This window comes from Antechinus flavipes, chromosome 2 (genome assembly GCF_016432865.1).
Source record: "Antechinus flavipes isolate AdamAnt ecotype Samford, QLD, Australia chromosome 2, AdamAnt_v2, whole genome shotgun sequence".
Taxonomy (NCBI): Eukaryota; Metazoa; Chordata; class Mammalia; order Dasyuromorphia; family Dasyuridae; genus Antechinus; species Antechinus flavipes.
In genome coordinates, this window is record NC_067399.1 from 652,990,345 (window position 1) to 653,009,814 (window position 19,470).

Consider the following 19,470-nt stretch of genomic DNA (forward strand, 5'->3'; position numbering starts at 1 on the left):
CAGAGTGTTCCACGAGTTGTGGAAAAAAAAGGCCAAGAAATTGAGCAGGGACATGCATTCTGATGCCATGGCATCAGTGAGATCCTAACTTACTGTGGCAAGTCCACAGCGGCTTTCTCGAATGGTGGCACAACATCCAATTAGTCCAATAATGAAAAGGAGGGTTCCTACGGCTATAATCACAACAGCAGGGATGAGCGTGTACACGTCTTCAAAGAAATGATCGTAGTCATCGTAAGTGATGAAGACATAGGCTCCCACATAGCACAAGATGCCTGCTGCTGCCTGCAGGAAACAAAATGAACAAATTGGCAAAAATCATTCCCCCTCCTCCAGCAACATTCTTCTTATTAGCTGGTAAGCTATGATTTCATGATTAATTTCCCCATTACACACAGATCAGCATGGCTAACCAACTGATTGATTGTTCACCCCATTATTAGGTAAGCATTCTGAAAACAAGTTGGACAAGTTTTATTCTTTTATACATCTACAAGTATCTGTTTTTCCATCGCATTTCAAGATCCTTTGTCCCCAGAAATAAGCCTCCATAATAAAGAAAAAAAGTTATGCAAAACCAGCTGACAGAATGATTGAGTCTGAGAGCGCACACACATTCTGATCCCGTCCCTACAATTACTCAGAGTTTGACTTCCTTTCAAGTTCTTTTCAATGACATTATTGTAATCACTGGGCAGCCTGCTTACACAATGACCTGGGCCCCTTCCCACTCTAGAGCTATGAGCTGATAAAGCTTCAGCTCACACGTCTTCCCACATTTATCTCAATTCCTCCCAAGTTGAAATCTCTTTCCAGATCTCTATGCCCATTCCCTTCTCGTCCCTCTCTATGTGAAGTCTGCACTTAAGCAGCTATGTTTTGGTTCAAAACAAAGCATCCAGAGGCCTTGCTTTCTTCCTGGTCAGCCTTGAGCTGGGATACTGCTACCCCCCGCCCCCCTTCCCCCCTTTCTGGAGAACACAAGGCTGTTTTGTTTGAGGCAGGGGCCATCTTGTTGGCAAAGAAGCTCCTCTTGCTTCCAAGGTGATCCCCATTCCACACCGCAATGCCTCTGGGTTGTTGAGCAGTTTTGGAACTTCCAGTCTTGGGGCCAAGAAAACAATTCTACCTTCTCTTCTCCACACATGTCAAGCATCTGAGCCATGCCAGCCCAGTCCGGCGTCTGTCTTCTAACCTACTTTTGGGTGATCATGCTGTTAAAATCGGGGCTGGTCAGCATCCTTTACATGGAGAATGCCAACCCCAAAATGTCTGAGACTCAAGAGCAGCAAAGGATAGACCCTTTACAAGCTGTCATGCCAGAAAGAGTAAAAAAATATGCCATCCTGCCCTCAACCACCTTAAAGGAAAACAAGCCCTCTACAGACAACTAAATAAACAAATAAATAAATCAACATTTATTATGGATCTACCATTGGTAAAACTTGTTGCTAGGTAGCAAGGCCACGAAATATCTAAGCATTTACATAGCACCTACTATATGCCATGCATTCTCTGATCCTCACAACCACCCCACAAAGAAGTTCTATAATTATCCCCATTTTATAATTAAGGAAACTGAGGCAAATGGAGGGTCAGATTTGAATGGAGGTTTCTCTGACCAAGCCCCAGGGCTCTATGCCCTGTATCACGAACTAGGAAAGCACTGTTGGTTAGAGGCGCCGAGATGACCACAAGACAGAACATTTTTACAGAACTTTGCTTCAGAGAGCGATGATCAGAGAGCCTCTGAGATTCCTGTGTCACCGAGAGACTGGGTGTCAGCTGCTGTTCTGAGATACTTAGTCCGGTTTTAAAGAACTTTGCGGGGAAAACAGCCAGAAAAGAAGCATGAACGCTCCTGCTACTCCAACTGCCAATGTCCCTACATGTGAATGCACTTGTTCTAACAGGCTAAGTGCAGAAAAACCAAGAATCTCACAGGAAGCAGGAACAATCGCACCGTCCTTTTCAAACTACAGCTGAAGAAAGGGACTCTGTTCCCAGGTATAAACAACTCCCAGCCGGGGCTGGGGTTCTGCCCATCATCTCTTGGGTAACAATCCTTTTTCATCCAATTCTATCAGGATTTGCCTCAGGTTCTTCTAAGGACACCTCAAAGAAAAGTTCCATTTTTAAAATTAAGAAATTAAATGACTTGCTTATCAGTATCGTGGATTTTCTGCTTCTACAGCAGAATGGAGCTGGACAGGATTGTGAGAAAGCATCTGGTCTAACGCCACCTTCCCTTGAAGGCCTCCTTCTGGCCCTGCTTGCTCTGTCCACTTTCTCCTCACCTGCATCTCCCCTGCCCCCCAGCTGGGCAGTCTTCTTGGGCACAATATTCAGACAAGGCCAGGAGATTGGTGTGGCCTGCTGAATCCCTGACAGCCCCTCCTTATGGGGTGGTTGTTAGCCAGAGCACTGGTGGTCAGTGCCACAAGGGAGGTAAAAGGCACAAAATGACAAAGTGAGCGTGTGACCCAGCCAGGACTTGACTGCTGACACACATCTGGTATTTCCAGCAATCAGGCCTGTCCTAAGATAGTCAGTACCTTAAAGAGACAGAGAAATCAGTCTGAATAACACTTGCTAGCAGAAGCCAGCCTTCTCTCAGGACAAGCAATTTACTGACTGTCCTCTGCAGACGTCTTGACTACAGAGCTCAGGGGAGGAGAGCGGCTTTGGATTAAATGCTTGGAGATCCTTGAAATACCACTGATTACATGCTCATTAGCACTTTTCTCCAGAAATTAAGTGTAGGAGTTAAGCAATTCACAGCTTTGGTTCCCACAGCAACCAGAACTTGGCAGCTCTGGAGATTTGTTTTTATCCCTCTGCAATATGGCACTTCAAAAGGCTTTAAAAATCACATGCATGCACAGGAGAAAGAAGGAAGTTAAAGTGGCTATGAGAACATATTTCTAACTTCCAGGCTCACGTTTACTATCTATTCTAAGATATCAGGGCAGAAAACATTTGCTTGAGAATAGCAGGACATAACTGCAAGTGTTTAAGATACCTCAATTCCAATTATATTTGGGGATTTATAAAGTGAATTTGTTTAGCTCTCTTGGTTCTGACAATTCCTTCTGAAGATCTTCTTATGGTTTATTATCCTCCCAAATCCTAAATATTACAATGCCCCTCAGTGATCTCATTTTCTTCCATAGGTCCACTCATTTCCCCCTGTGCAGAAAACTCTTAAAATCTGAATCTCACCATCTCTCTTGGACATCAGTGCCTCCTTTGTGACTGCTTCTGGCCTATGTGGATATCCCATTAGGACTTCTAATTCAACATGTACAAAACTGGTCTCTTCATTGTTCCCACCTAAACTTGCCTCTCCCAGATTTGAAGCCTCAGACATCTTCAGATAGGTGGGTGAGGAATAACAAAGACTCAATGGTTGCCCAATCCCAGATTTTCCCTGCATTTTTTTTTAAAACAATAATCACTTCCTCTCCACAGACAACCCTCTTCTTAAAAGTACCTTTGATGGAGTACTCTGCAAAATGAAAGACTGGTTCAGATGAGGTCTAAGGTTCCTTCTCAACTTGTGATCCTTCTACCAGGAAATCTAAAGTTATAAGGGATCATTATGAGGTCATTTAGTTCCTCACGCCACAGATGAGAACATGAACACTAACAGGGGATCTGCTTTGGCAGGAATCTGGGCCCTCTGATTCCAAATTCAGCACTTGTTACTGCATCATGGCTCCCCATCAATTTCTTCCTCCTCGAGTTTGTCCTTCAACGGACCATAAACTTGAGAGCCTGGGAGAGGCTCTAGACAATCACTTCGACCATGAGAAAGGCCAGACCAAGAGAGAATAAGGAGCGGAGGCATTGGAACCCAGGTCTCCTGATAGAAATTCCAATACTCTATTCGTCACCCTACACAGCTGCCAGAAATAACTTTCTGAGGCACAAAGCTAACCATACAACTCATGTGCTCCCATATTTTCAGGGACTCCCTACTTCTGTAAGAAAACACAGACTGGGGCCCTCTGACCAGGCTCCAACCGACTGGACCAGCCTTTCTGTATAGTCTCTAGCTCTTAGTAAGTTGGTTTTAAGTTCCTGGAGCCCAAGGAAGTGCTACCAAGTCCCCGGCTGGCTTAAGAGTCTTCTCATTTCATCTCTGCATCCTACCTTGTAGGTGCTTAGCACAACAAAGGTGATCAGAGGTGCAGGAGAGGAGCACATTATCCCACAGGCAGTGTAATGCAGGGCCTGGCCAAAGACCCTGAGAACAAAAATAAGTGTACGTACACAATGTAGCAAATGCCTATATAAATGTGTGGAAGTGACCCTGCACATATGTCTAAGATATGTGTACATATACACATACGCGCACGCACACACACGTAGAGAAAACCACACTCATTCAGATAACACAAAGGTGAGTTTCAATTAGTAAAAACAAAAAGAAAGGTCTGGATTATAGGAAGGTTAAAATTTTATTAATTTCAATAAAACATTAAAGGTCTTAGGTAGAACCTTTTTATTGAATTAAGCCACAATATTATCAGCATCTAATTTCACAGTATACTTAAAAGTCCTGAAAAAGGTTGTGCTCACTTAAACAGAAATGAAGGGCCTGCAATCTTGCTTACTTAATAATTTGCTTATCAAACAATTCTTTACAAATAGTACAAAGCTAAAGGTAAACTTTAACCCAGCCTAGGCATTATTCACAAATTTTTAAATGAAATACAAACTGATGAAACTTTACTGTACTTGACTTTATTAGCCACCCTTTTCTCTCTTTTAGCTGATTTTCTATTTAGTTCAGATACTGAGTAAGCACCTACTGCATCTACTGCATTCATGCAACAGTACTTTGCTACCCTTTCCTCATACAGATCAGCCCATGATTTCTTTGGTTTTGGAGACCATCTCAGCCAAGCAAGAAGAATAGCAGCCAGTACTGCTTAGCATGGAAGCTTTAATAACCTGCTTTGGAACACCCAATTGGGTGATTTACTGCCATAAAAGCTTGGTGGCCTTGTTCCCAAGCTCATTATATCGGTCCCGAACTTAGTAAGGACAGCCAACGAATCAACTTTGGTCCAATTTTAGCTCAGAGCTCCTACAACTTGAACAAGCCACCAGCAGCCTCAGCCTTCCCACCAGCAAGGACAAGGGGATATACTATTGGCCTGGGCCAATGAATTTTTGTTTGTTTTCTTTAAAAAGTGAAATTTCAAAGCATTTTGTGCTACTTTAAACTATAAAAGAAACAATAGTTTTTAAAAATATATACAATAATGGACCCATAAAGGACTGGGAGGGCTCATGTCAATCCAGGCTTCAAGAAGATAAAAGGTAGCCATTTGTTGAGAAAGGCTTCAGCAAATTTCCTTTCGAAAGCATTCAGGGACAAAGATTCCATAATCTACCCTGCCCCTCTATTGGCCAATAAAGTTACCAGGTAATTTTTCCAACATGCAAAGCTTTGTGCTACGTGCTTGCCCACTTTTCAGCATTTCATCGGGTTGTTGAAACCTTCAAAATCATCGCCACAATCCTTTACAAAAAGGAAGGCATACATGCAAATCTGAAGTCAAAGAAAACTATATTTGCATACCCAGAGTTGACAAATGTGTTATTTTGGTCTACAGGAAAAAAAAAAAGAAAAAGTGGGGTTAAAAACATGCAGATGACAAAAAACCTTGCTAAGTTAAATAGCAACTGATTTTCAGTGTACTACACAGAAGAGTTCTGGATATTTACAATGAAGATACGGAATTAAGAGTGATGAGCCTGAAGGGATTCTTGTAACATGGGAATTACATTGTTAAGTGTTGCCTGGTAATGAGGCAAGTGAATGGCTTCCAATGATGTCACTCTCTTCCCAGCTTAAGGCACTTGTCAGAAATAGATTTCAAAGCAGTGGCAGAGAGACAAACCAACAGCAGCAATGCCACCAGACAGAGAAAGAGAGCAAAGGCAGGCTAATATCAGATACCATTTGTAAAACTGTCTATCCTTTTAATAGAATGTAAAGTAGTTCTTTGCCCAGGCTGCAGACTCGTCAGAACTCAATTTAACCCAGCTGAATTGGGAGCATATCAGAGCTCCATTTTAGCGATTAATTCTAAGGAGGCAACTCATTAGTAGTAATCCTAGTGACACAACCAATAGCCTTCAACTATATGAGGTTGATCTGAGTTTATATAAATTGAATTATGTATAAGTGGAAGACATAGAAGCTTAGAGAAGCTTGACTAATTCTTTCTCTTGACAAAAATCAGTATGCAAGTTATGAAATAATTATATAAAATGGTTTCTGAAGTTGTGAGTTACATTGTATGTATGCGACATTGTACTACTGTGAGCTATTAAAGTGGCCCAAACCAAACCATCCTTAATCTTTTCCATGAATGTGCATCATAGGGGTTGGGATTTGTTCAAGGTTTGGGTTTTTTCCCAACAAGCAGTCACGGAGATAGTTATTAAGGTGAAGGGGAGAAAGAGGGCAAGAAAAGGAGAAAGGCTGAAATGCTGCAGGGCAAATTGATTTCTAGGTCATCTCTCACTGGCATCCTCAAGTACTAGCTTGGAACTTTCCAAACCAACTGGAGAAAGGGGACAAGAAGAGAGGAGAAAGATGACTTCAGCTTTCCACCTTGGGTTAAGCAATTTCTGCTTCCCTTCTTCCTTCCTACAGTATAAATCCCAAGAAATGGCTGTCTTTAGGATCACGGTCCCATACCGTTCTTATCCCTCCTCCAGACACACTTCACATGCCCACATTGTTTGTAAATCAGACAACATGCCCCTAGAGAAAGCAGCTTTTTCCAGGGAGCACTTGTTTAGAAACGGGGAGGAATGAAGATTAGTTTTTATTTCTCTGAAAGAAATGAACTAATTAATGTTGCAATACTCGAGTACAGACCATTCATGAACTTAAGGAGGAGGTACACAGAACAGTAGTAAGGACAGGAAGATTCCATAAATGTCACTTTGAGGCTCTTCAAGAGTAGCTTTGGCCGAAAATGCCACTGTGGTTCAACCTCGTGATGAGTGTTTCTAGTTTGCTAAGGTGTTCTTCATGTAATATAACACAGGAGGTAATACTTGAAGCCTCTCCTAGAACCCTTGAGAACCTTCAAGCCACTGTGAGGAAGACGTAATCAAAAATGCCTTGCTATCAACTATAACTTTCAGGCACTATAAATACTTTCCAGCAAAAAAAAAAAAGTATACTTCCTAGCTGTGTGATCCTGGGCAAGTCACTTAACCCCAAATGCCTCAGCAAAAAAAAAAAAAAAAAAAAAAAAAAAAAAAAAAAGTAATTTCATATAAATACTTTCTATTTGACTCATGATTTCTGAAATAAATTACTCTGGACAAAGCACAGAAATTTACATCTTAAAGTCTGATTCCTAATATTATCACCCCAACCCTCCCTGATAATATTGTTCAGGAATACATCACCACATGGGGAAAGACAAAGCAAGTACTCCTGGACTTAGGGACAAAACTAGCTGACGATTATCTAAGAGGGAAGGGCCTTGGCTAACAAAGGGGATTGGGGAGAATAAAGAACCTGGGATTGCTAGAGAGACTCACCGGATCAGGAGGGGCCTGACTGTGCTACTCTCAATCAACAAGGGCTCAAAAAAATCAGATACTAAACTCTGACCTTTAAGTCTACCAATTATTCATTAATTTACAGCCTATGGTTCTAAAGAACAAATAATCCTTATACTCATGTTAAGAGTCCAAATATATGGGAAATGATTACCTTTTTATTGCCCAGTTTTAAAAAAGAACATTATTTAAAGTTTTGAGTTCCAAATGATATCCTTTCATTCCCCTTCTTTTCCTTCCCCCCCCCCTGAGAGATAGTAAGCAATCAGATATAGGTTATATACATGCAATTATGTAAAACATTTCCTTATTAGTCATTTTGTGCAAGACAACTTGAATAAAAGAAAAAAATGAGAAAGTAAAAAATAGCATGCTTCTGTCTGTATTCAAATAATATCAGTTCTTTCTCTGGAGGCTGATCTTATACTTCATCTTTAGTCCTTTGGAATTGTTCTAGATCACGTATTACTGAGAATAGCTAAGCTATACACAGCTTTTTATGGAATAACATTGTTGCTGTATATGTTTTCCTGATTCTGCTCACTTCACATCTGCACCAATTCATATCTGAAAAGGTTTTTCTGAAATCACCCTAGCTTGTCATTTCTTACAGCACAATAATATTCCATTACAATCATATGCCACAGCTTGTTGAACCATTTCCCAATTGATTGGCATCCATTTGATTTCCAATTCTTAATCACCACAAAAAGAGCTGCTATAAATCATATTAGCCAGAAGGAACCTCAAAATTGTTTTAATTTTCCTTTCTCTGATCAATAGTGATTTAAAGCATTTCGTGACTGTAGATAGCTTTGATTTCTTTGTGTGAGCCTGTTCATATCCTCTGACCATTTACCAAATGGGGAATGACTTGTATTATTATAAATTTAACTCAGTTTTCTCCATATTTAAGAAATGGGGCCTTTATCAGAAATACTTGTTCTAAAAATTTTTTCCCTAGTTCTTTCTTCTCTTTCCTTATAATTCTGATTGCATTGGTTTTGTTTGGATGAAAATTTTTCTATTTTTTATAATCAAAATTACCTACTTTACAATTTGTAATGCTTGCTACATATTCTTTGGTCCTAAATTACCAACCTTTTTTAAAAATAAAATTTCCACTTGTCATTCTCTAGCAGGTCTATTTATAGGTTTCATTTTGATCCTGCTATTCTGTGGTAGCAGCCGCTCATGACTGAGAGGATCAGATGCCTTTACCAGTACAAAGCTCCCATAAATCACATGTTATGTATCAAGAAGAAATCCAAATGATCTCAACTCCTCTCCTGGAAACTAAAAATATTCTTAACTATGGTTTGTTGGACTCATTATTATTCCTTTAAAATGAATTAAATCTCAAGTCTGTCTTTAACAATCAGGGTAAAAAGTGAATACCCCTTCTTCAATCTAGACTTCCCAATCTCCTATAATTTATTCCCCTTAGCACTCTGGACTGGAGCCTGGACTGGCTTTGATTCAGCCTTCAAATATTTTCTGATGATGGGCTCTAAACATAATTTCAAATCCTTCAGTGAATATCATCCTTTCAAAAACACTACCTTTCAAATGGACTGTGGACAAGAAATAATTCTATTGTTAAATAGAGTTGGTTAATAAGCTGTTCTTACCATTAAGTTCAAGTAAAAATTGGAAGGAGGCAATGTTTTAAATTTTTCCACAACTAAAGCTTATGTCCAGAAATTGGCCATCTTCCCTTCCCTCACTAATTCTTTTTAGATCTTAAAACAGACTTGTCTTGGTATCTTTTGTTTTTACATTGCTTAGATTTCCCTTTGTAGCCCTTCCTAGAGGACTATGTGAAGAACTTTTAAAAAAGAATACGTGGAAGAAAAAAAACTAGGCTCTAATTAGAGCATTGGGGGAAGAAGACCATCATATGCAATATCTCACAACCACAGACTCCTCCCCACCCCCACTCTTATCCTCCAACCCTGGAAAGGAGGGGGAAAGGGATATATGTCATCTTCTAACTCTTATTTGGGGCCAGGCTTGTTCTTTATAATTTGAAAATTAATCTACAACTGTTTTGTGATGGTTGATATTTTCATTTACATTGTAGTAGTCATGGTGTACCTTGGCTCTGCTGACTCCTTTTATCATTTTTACCAGTCTACTGGGGTTGAGGGGGAAAACCTTTTATCATTTTTACCAATCTACTGGGGTTGAGGGGAAAACTCAGGGTTGTTCTGATTGGCTCTTCTTGGAATCAATGTTCTGGATCATTCTTTTCCATGATCTTCATAGAGTAGCCAGACTTTAGTGAGCCAGACCCAGAGGTGAAGACGAGGAAGAAGAACTACCTGCATTTGGGAAGTGGAGAAGTACTTTAAACTATTCCAAGGCCTGGCTCCCTCAAACAAAAACTCATCTTTTTAATACCAATTTTCCACTGATGTCATATGGCTGCAAATCATGGACTATTAGTCACCAAAGGATTGCCACTGTGACTCATCCAAAGGGAAATGGAAAGGTGCAGGGTGGCCCAAATGGCTGCAACAATTCCCAATGATATGTTGTAAAAGCAGCATAGAAACTATCAGAGAAATGGATAATCAGAATAGGAGGAGGCAGCAAATGGCAAAAATGACACAAGAAAGACAAACTCGGTGCTGGTGAGGCTGTGGAAAGAAAGGCACACTCATATATTGTTGGTAGAGGTATGAAATGGTTCATATTAAGAAAGCAAATTGCTGAGCCAGTGAAAAGTCCCTCTTTCTCTCTCTTTTACATATATATTTTACCAAAACGATACCATGGCCAGGTATTTACCCCCAGAGGAAAGTATTAAAGATTTCAAGATATTCATAATAACCCTTTGTGTAATAACCAAGAACTGCAAACAAATAACAATAATAATAATAATAAGCAGAATTGGGGGAAAAGGGAAACCATACAAAATCATTAAGACTGTACTTGGAAAGAACAAAAAATGAAACCAAACAAATTAAAATGATCATATTTCATCTCAGAGTTCTGAGCAAATGCACATTTCTCTCAAAGATGGGGGGGGTGTTTCAGGTTGTGGAATGATATACTGTTTTCCTTCATTTAAAAATATCATTTGTTATGATGTTTGTTAAGATGGCTCTTTTTGTAAAGAAGGGGAAAATACATTCAGAAAAGAAGGTGGTGTAAAACTTAAAAGACAAGGATGGGAATGGGACCTGCGAGGCAGGTGTCATCCCAGTGACGAGAGCCAGGGAGCTCAAGTCCGGCCTCAAATACTTCTTAGCTGTGCGACTCCAGGCAAGGCTCTTGGCCTGTTTGTCCCAGCTTCTTCAGCTGTAAAATAGGAAAAAACCACCGACCTTAAGGGTTGTTGTGAGAATCAAATATAGGATATTTATCAAGTGCTTAGCCTGACACAGTAGGTGCTTTGTAGAATCTTATTCCCTTCTCTTTCTCTTGTAATGTCATTTTAGTAAAGGTTATTCTCAAGGGAAGCAACTTCCTCCACCAATGCAAATCTGCTTCTTTAGGGTGTTGCCTAGAACACTAAAAGATTATTAACAAGTGACTGGTCTAGGGCACACAGCCAGGGCTTCCTGGCTATCTCTCTACTGACTACACCACCTTAAAAAACCAAGTTAAGAAAGGAAAAGGAGACAGGTTAGTCTTGTGGAAAATAACTAATGGCCAATTCAAATGCTCATCAATGCCAAGAGAACTGGGGGCAGGCCCCATGAACACTGGATGGACCCCCTTCTTGTCAAGGATTTATCAGAGACCACAGGCAAAGGGCATGGGTCACTGAGGAGGAAAAGGTATAAAGAAGTCCTCCCAGATTCAGCAAGGACCACAAATCATAAAAGAAGTCAGATGGACATTGCTCAGGTTTAGGTGGGGGGCTGGCAATCCCTATCCTACAGCGAACCAGCTACCTAACAATTCTGTAAACCATTGCTTTTTCCTAGTGAGCTCTTCAGAATATGTTTAATGCCATGGTTGGAATAGATTTCCTGCTAGAAAAGAAGTAAATGCACACAACTGGGTTTTCATGAATCAAATAAATCTCCTAAAATATGTTGCTAGGATGCAACAAGCCTGAGCTTCCAGTGAGGATAACCTCTCTTCCCCAATTACTTCTTCAGTAGCATATTAGGGCATCCCTCAGTTATTGCTGTACTCTGGGTCATCCGATACTGAATCCACTGGTAGATGCCCGAGATATGCAAAGCAGAACTTCATGGGGTCACACACAGAGTGAGAGCTGGAAGATCTCTCCAATCACCTCACTTTAGGGAGGAGAGAACTAACTAAAGGCTGAAAAATATGACTTGTCAAAGGTCACACAGATGGTAAATAGCAGAATTAAAAGTTTGAGCTCGCTGCTCCAAATTCTTTCCAGCTTAACTATCAAAGACCAACTAGAAGAGAAATACACAGATGACAACTACTGGATGGCAGACTACCTTTCAAATACACCCCAAGAAATGTGTACAAATGTGTGCGTTATCAAAGAGGCTGGGAAGAGGCCGACCACATGGCCAGAAACCTCACAAATGAGGGAGAGGCAATACAGAAGGCAGAGGCACGGGGCTACAGTATGGAAACGTTCACTATTAACAAACATCTCTCCCAAGATGCCCAAACTAAAAATAACAAAAAGCCTGAGAAGTGAGAAAAAGGGATGCTGGCTCTGAAACTAGCATGAATGGGCCACGTGCCTCCTGGGAAGGATGTGGATGGGCAGCAGGCTCTCTGTCCATGTGACTTCACTTTCTCAGCTCCAAAACAAGAAGCTAGACCAGCCCATCAAGGTCCCTTCTAGCTCCAGGACCCAAAGGTGTGTGTGTAGGAAGGGTGGCCAACGTAATCTCAGCAGTTACCAGGCTTATCCTAGTCAGATCTCTCCACCTGCTTATCTACACAGAAAATTCCTTTAAGGAACAAAGCTTTTCACTCCACAATTTGAGATTAAAATTAAAATGTTGCACATTTTAAATGTGCACATACAGATGAACATTCCCATTCAAATAGAATCAAACAGTAAGGTTATAAAAGAGTTTCAAGAGCCTTCCTGTTTTGACTAGGAAATGGAGAGAATAAGTATTTGAGTAAAAAAAAAAAAAAAGTTTTATGAGGTTGGGGGTTGGGGGGCAGTTGTTACAAAGAATCAAAAATAAACTTCCATATTTTACAGTTTGTATTTCAGACTCATCTATTTTAAACTGGGTTGGAATAAAAACAATCTCTGTAAAGAGACAGGTTTATCCTGCTTAGTTAGGAATGCACACGGCCATGCTTTACAAAATTCATAAAAGATTTTTTAAAAAATACATTCTAAAGGAACTTTGATTTCAAAAGAGAAGTATCATTCTAACTCTCCTGATGATATATATGCTTTCCATGTTTGTCAATATTATTATCCAAAGTTTTTAATGTAAATCAAATTCAATTCAACATTGATTAAGCACTTTAAACATACAAGAATACAAGAATAAGAGCCCCCAGTCAGATGTAGGGTTTCACAACAATGTTTCGTAAAGGTCATATAAAGAGCGATCCTGGACATGTTGAGTTTGAGATGCTTAAAGACGAATTAAAGCTGGACACAGATCTGGGGGTCATTCATGGGAGTTGATGGTGTCAATCAACACCAAACAAAGAGAAGGAGGTCTAGACTAAAGCCTGGGCTGTTAGGGGCAGAATATGAATGATCTAGCAAAGAAAGCAGAAAATCAGTCAAACAAGTAAGAATAGAGAGATGTCACAACAACCCAGAAGGAATAGGCCTAAGGGAGGCCAAGAAGGTCAAGGACTGCGACAGTTCCACTGGATTTAGCAAGTTAAGAAAGAGCTCAATGGTGAACTAGGAGAGAGCATTTTCACTTGGCTGAGGTCAGAAGTCATATCAAATCAGGGTGAGAAGTGGGAGAAGTGGAGATGATGAGAGTAGAAGTCTGGCGTGAAAGAGAAGGGAGACAAAGGATGAAAGCAGGAGAGTAGAATAGGGTCAATTTTTTTCCTTTGATTTTAGAATGTGGGAGAATGGCACATTTGTAGGTAGCAAGGAAAGAAGGGGAATGACGTGGGGGCAATCTGCTGGAGAAATGAGATGAGAAGTTAGGGCACCAAGTGGGCCTTAGTAAAGAAGGGCTCCCTCTTCATCAGAGCCTGGAATAAAGAAGAAAAAGGAAGAGGGGTCAGGGAATTTGGAGATGCCAAATAAAGAAGTAGGAGCTCAAGATCCTAAGCAGCAACAGCAGAGGGAGAGGATGATGGAGGAAGTTTGAGAACAAAAGGTTGTGTTTTTTTTTTTAAACACAGCTCTAAGACTGTGGGACAAAGAATCAATTAAGGATGAATGGAAAGAGGGCTTTGCTGAACTGAAGTTAAGAGAATACAGATGGCCAAGAATGGAATACATACACGTATACATGCATGTATGTCTATCTATATATCTCTTCTCTTTCAAAAATAGCTCATTTGGGATTCAGTCACATTCAAGGACGGAGAACTAACTTACCAAATGATACTACTGAAGGCTGCTCATGTGTGTTTAATATCGTTTACCTGCCTAATTACAAATCTCTTTTCCCTCTTTTTAGCAAAACAAGCTCAAAAGCAAGGATGAAAATACACACAAATGTGGGAGAAATATGCTGACATTACAAATCTTACTCTTTTCTTATTTTATATGTGGTAAATTCAGCATGAGAAAGACAGTAAATTTCAAAGATAAATGAGAAACTTTTTTTGAGTCAAAGCAAAATGGACTTTTGATATCAAGTTCTAACTCCTTTTTGAATTATTTCTATTTCCAGAGAAATAGATTGGAGCGCTATCACTTCACTTCCTACCAGGAAGTTCAACTTTATCATGCAGCTACATTCCTAAAATTATAAGGCAGCCACTTGGAAATGACGAGGTTCTCAAAGCAAGACATGCTATAAAGTAGAGAGCAAGAGAAAAGAGTCAAAGTATTAACTTCTACACCAAATCCACCCAGTCACCTGATAAAAAGTCCCTTTTTCATAAGAGACAGTTCATTTACCTCTCAACATTAAAGGTCTCAGGCAGAACAGAAGCAGAATGCCTCAAAGCCTCCCCTTGATCCTCCAAAAGAAGGGAGAGGTGTTCCTGAAATACTGGGCAAAATGAGTTCTTGCTTTTTTTTTTCCCTGAGAGGTAGAATCACTGGATTTTGATGAGAACACCCGGGTTCAAACCTACAAGCTACTGCTTAGCGGATGGAGATTATATGAAGTCATTTGGCTGATTGGGAAAATGAAGGCTCTCAGCTGTGATTTCAGGGCTCAATAAATCCTGTGCCAAAACCCAAAGAATCATCATAAAGACTCTAAGGAGATTTGCCAGTTAAACAAATCCCACAGGAAATACTTTTGTAAAGCAAATTGTCATTTTTGATCTTGTAAATCTATACTTTCCACATAATGTGGAATGAGCTTAAAGTGGGAGTGCTAATGGATGGCAAAGGTTAAGAAAAAAGCATTCCTTACAGGAAGTGATCAGAAAGACAACCGCCCAGAAATGGGGGAGAGAGGGGAACAATGCTTTTTTCCCTCCCCAAATGAACTAAGTTATCGGACGATAACAGCAGTCCACGATGTAGGCCTACGCCCCAGGTGAAAGCAGACGCCAAGGTGGAAAGCGGAGCCCTCTCCTTGGCCCAGCACAGGGGAAGCTGGTGGGGGTGCCGGGCACTTTCTGTACAAAAGCGAAATGATCAACACCCAATCTGAGGAGGAACGGGCTTTGACGATCTTCCCTCCAGTTCACACAAAGTTCCCGTGGATTCCTCACTTTACCATTAGACTTAGAGGCCCCACAGCTTGGGGCTGGCCACTTCTGGCTCGCTGTGGCTGCCGGTGGGCACCTCCGAGTTAGCCAGGCTGCTCCTGGGACGACAGGCCATGGAATGGGCCTTTCCAGCCGGGTCAATCTCGGGCTTCCTGCGCAGAGCCTTCCAGGCCCCTCCTGCTACCAGAAGGCATCGGAGGGGGGGAGCTGGCCTCCAGCCACAAACTTCAGCCTGAATGGAAAGCAGACTAACAGCAGCTCTTGATTCTCCAGCACTTGAAGAGTATAAAGTGTTCTCCCCTCAAGAATCTGGTGAAGGAGACCAGGAAATGTGCTCCCACAGGTTTTACTGGAGAAACTGAGGCACCACCAAGAGAAAAGTCCCCGAGTGCCAGAGCTGAGCTCACCGGCCCGGGGCGGGTCCTTGTCTGGCGGCCCTGCGCCCGCGCCGGGAGGCACGGTGCATTCCAAAAACGAGCTGAGACCTAAGCCAAGTTTAGGCTGAAAGAAGGAACAGTCACCCATGTGAACACAGCACTTTCTCTAGTACTCAGATTAATCATGTCATTAGAGTCTGAAAGCAAAATTCAGCAACAGTTGAGTAAAAGCCTCCGAAACGCCGCCGCTGTGTGACTCACGGGTGCCCTGTGACAGAGGCACCACAGCTGGGCTGGGGCTGGCAGAACTGCCCAATTATGCCAGCCTGCAACTTGAGCTCCCTGACTGCCCTCCATAAACTGAATGACCCACGGACTTTGTTAAGCATTTCTGGTCCCTTCCTTGGCTCCAGTCATTTAAAGTGGGACTTTTTCTTCAAGTATCAAGGACTAGCTGCTCCTTCAGGTTCCAGAAGTCTCAAGTTTGGGGAACAACCCTACCTTCAGCCTAGCCACACCCTTAAGGATTTTGTCACAATTCTCAGCTCACATCTTAGTTTGGCTCTGGCCGATGAAGATCCCTTCTACTTATCTTGTGGCCCCTAAGGACCCCACAGCATTTTCCTACGCCTCCTCTGCACCTTACCCAGTGAGCACTCACCGCTGATTCCTTCTCTCTTCTGAGACTCAGGGGCCAGCTACACTCGGGGCTCACCAATAGCAACAACAATAAAAGCCCACCAACTTGTAGCTGAACCAGGATAGTAAGATATAAACAGGTGGAGCTTAAGATATTACCAATCAGCCTTCAATGCCGAGCCACCTATCAGCTACCTGAGGCTCCATGCTCACCTGGACACAGAAAAACTTGTGATTTGCCACAGACAAGAAATATATAATGTCCATTTAACAACAAAATTCTGATTTAAATGCGGCTCAGAAATGAGGAAGAGCATTCACGCTTAGGTTAGTGCAGGAAAGAAACTCCAGAGCTGTCCACGTTCCCACAAGCCTCTTCTGAGGGGTGAAGAAATCTTGCTGGCTGCAACTCCGATGTCTCCTCAACATGGCGCCGGGACCCGGGCTTCTGCCACCCTGCCTGCGTCTCAGCCTTGCCATCCCACCGACCCCGCTCAGAGGCTCCACCCCCAACTCTTCCCTGGCACGCAAGTGTCTTTCAACAATTCCTGTAACAGGACTCAGAATGGTAATATCCTGACTTTTAGAATACATCCAAGCGCAAGGAAACCAGACGGCAGCAGCTGTGAAATCACCTCATCCTGAGGACCTCTCAGTTCTGTGGCCCAGCTCGCCCTCCCCCAGTGGGGCTGCTGTGGGGCCCACGAGGAGTCCCTGAGGAAGCTCTGTCTTAGGGGGGCTTCCCTGCTCCTCGGGGACAGGAGAAGGTGAACAACGCACTGCTTTGAGGTCTGCCAAGACCTGCGGTCTCACCCAAGGCCCAGGACACCCCCCCAAGGCCGGAGGGTGGCCGGCCCGGGGTCAGAGGCAAGCCTGAGCCCCACCAGTCTGGCTGCAACGCCAACTTGCCCACGGCCCGTTCCCTCTCCCCGAGGAGAGAGACCACCACTGTGGGCCCGACAGAAGGGGCCAGCCTCTCGGAGGGCCCTGCCTTGGGGCTTTGTTTATGCTGGAGCAGACAGGACAGTGACCCGATGGGCTGGCATTAGACCAGGGACGGGTACCAGGGCCGAGAAGGCGGGCACCCCAAACAGCCCGCGAGCACAAGCCCAGCTTTCACACTCCGCAGGCCACCGAGGCCGGAAGCTTTCAGAGACCTTGCTAACACACAGACTTCTTTAGCTTTCCCTCCTCCCATGGACCCAGATTCCAAACTAACAGGAGCCGGCCTTTGGCAAATGGATCGATGCCCAGTTTCCAGACATAAGAAACCCTTCATTTTGCTTTGCCCAACAGCAAATCTGCAGAGCCTTTTACTCCTATGCGGTCCTGTCCTAGGGGAGGGACAGCAAGGTCGGGAGAGGATGGATTCCCTGGGGGGCGGGGGAGCCAAAAGAGGGGGAGCACCCTCCTTTATCTGGGGGACTCTCAGTTTTCTAGCCTGGCTTCCGGATTCTAAATCAACCAGGGATGGGGGGGAGGGGCGCATTGTTCATGGAGGGATAAATGGAAGGCTATTAATCCACAGCATTCTACCAGGGGAGAATCCCTGATAGGCAAAGTACAAGAGAAGGGCGATAGAGGAAGGAGTGTTAACGGAGAGTGCTCAAAGGGATGGGGGCAAGGAGAGTCACTGGGGAAGGGATTAATGAGGGATTAACGGGGTTCACCTGGGGGAACATTAACAGGGATTAGTCGGTGGGATCCACTTGGGACAGGGGTGTTGATGGTTTAACTCCTGGGATCCATCTAAGGGTGGAGGTGGTTAATTAATGAAGAGAGGGGGTTACCAATCACCGGGCGGGTTAATCAATAATCAGTGAGAACCACCTGGGGCTGGGAGTGTTAATCAACTGAACCCATCTGAGGCTGGGGAGACTAATCAATGGGGGGTGAACCCACCGCACCAGCCTAGAACTGGAGGAAGAGGTGACTAATCAATAGGGGGTGCTACTTAATCCCCTAGCACAACGGGATGTTTACTCAACGGGGAGTTGTTCATCGGTGGCGAGACCCCTCGGGGGCGGGGGTGGCTAAACAATGGGGGGACATAAGGGACGGGCCCCACCTAGAACTGGAGGAGGGTGAGCCAGTGGGGGTGCTAATTCAGGGGACCCGCCTCGGACTCGGGGACCTTACTTAGGGAGTAACCACCAGGCCCGCCTTGGGAGGATGGGTTAATCCCGGTCCGCGGAGGGGAGCTGTAGGGAATCCGGCCAGACCAGCCCCGCCCCCGCCGGCTCCGGGCCGCGGCGCCCCCCCCCGCCCGGCCTCCCCTCCCCCGCCCTCGGGCCCCGCCGGCCTCCGGGGCCCGGCTCCCATCACGCCGCGGGGGGACCCCGGCCCCGGGCTCACCGACCCCTAGTCCTCCGGGCCCAGCTCACCCAGAAGATGAGATTGAGGAAGACCAGCACGGTCTTGGAGGAGGTGATGCCGCATTGGCCCATGGCGGCGGCGGTGGCGGCGTTGGTCCCAGGCGCTGCGCTCCGTTCGTGCAAGGGCAATGGCGGCCGCCCAGCCTCGGCCTCGTCCGCCTCCCTCCGCCTCCTCCCCGCCTCGGCCGCCGCCGCTCCCTGGCAACAGGGCCCGCCCACCGCACGTGCCTGGTGACGTCATGCCGGCTTAAAGGCACCGCCAGCTGTAGAAAGAAAATCTCCGGGGAACCTCGGGCTGGGTCGGGCTGGGCAGGGGGCGCCGGGGGAGGGGCGCGGGCCCACGCTCGGGGGAAGCCCAGCCTGGGGGCGCGCCCTGGCCTAGGCTGTCCCGGCCTGTGCGCGAGCTTCGGGCAGCTCGTCCTTCGTGACCTTTGTGACCTTGGGCTGGGGCCTGTCCCTTGTCAGGCCCCGCGCGGTGGGGGGGCCCCTCGCTGCTCCCATCCCGGGGGGCCGTTAGTGACGTGCCCATTGCTGCCCCGAGCCCCCTACGCGCAGGAATTAAGCCGCCCTTTATTAATTAGTGCCCCTCTTCCCGGCTCGAGCCCCTGCCCGCAGGGAGCTTACACTCCCCCGGACAGAGCCCGGGGGGCGCCGCGAGAGCCCATTTCTGCCCCCCCCCCACGAGGGTC

At 44.4% G+C, this 19,470-nt stretch overlaps 1 protein-coding gene across 1 annotated transcript in view; it reads right to left on the bottom strand.

The window, feature by feature from the left end:
- The window catches only part of TSPAN3 (tetraspanin 3), a 30,685-nt gene extending 11,728 nt beyond the window's left edge, over positions 1-18,957 (bottom strand). The window contains exons 1-2 of the mRNA XM_051982510.1: positions 18,791-18,957; positions 94-285 (exon numbers count right to left, since the gene is read on the bottom strand). Of these exons, the coding sequence (XP_051838470.1) occupies positions 94-285; positions 18,791-18,853 (255 nt within the window). The 5' untranslated portion in view covers positions 18,854-18,957. The remainder of the gene's footprint in view (positions 1-93; positions 286-18,790) is intronic.
- Positions 18,958-19,470: the final 513 nt, after the last annotated feature.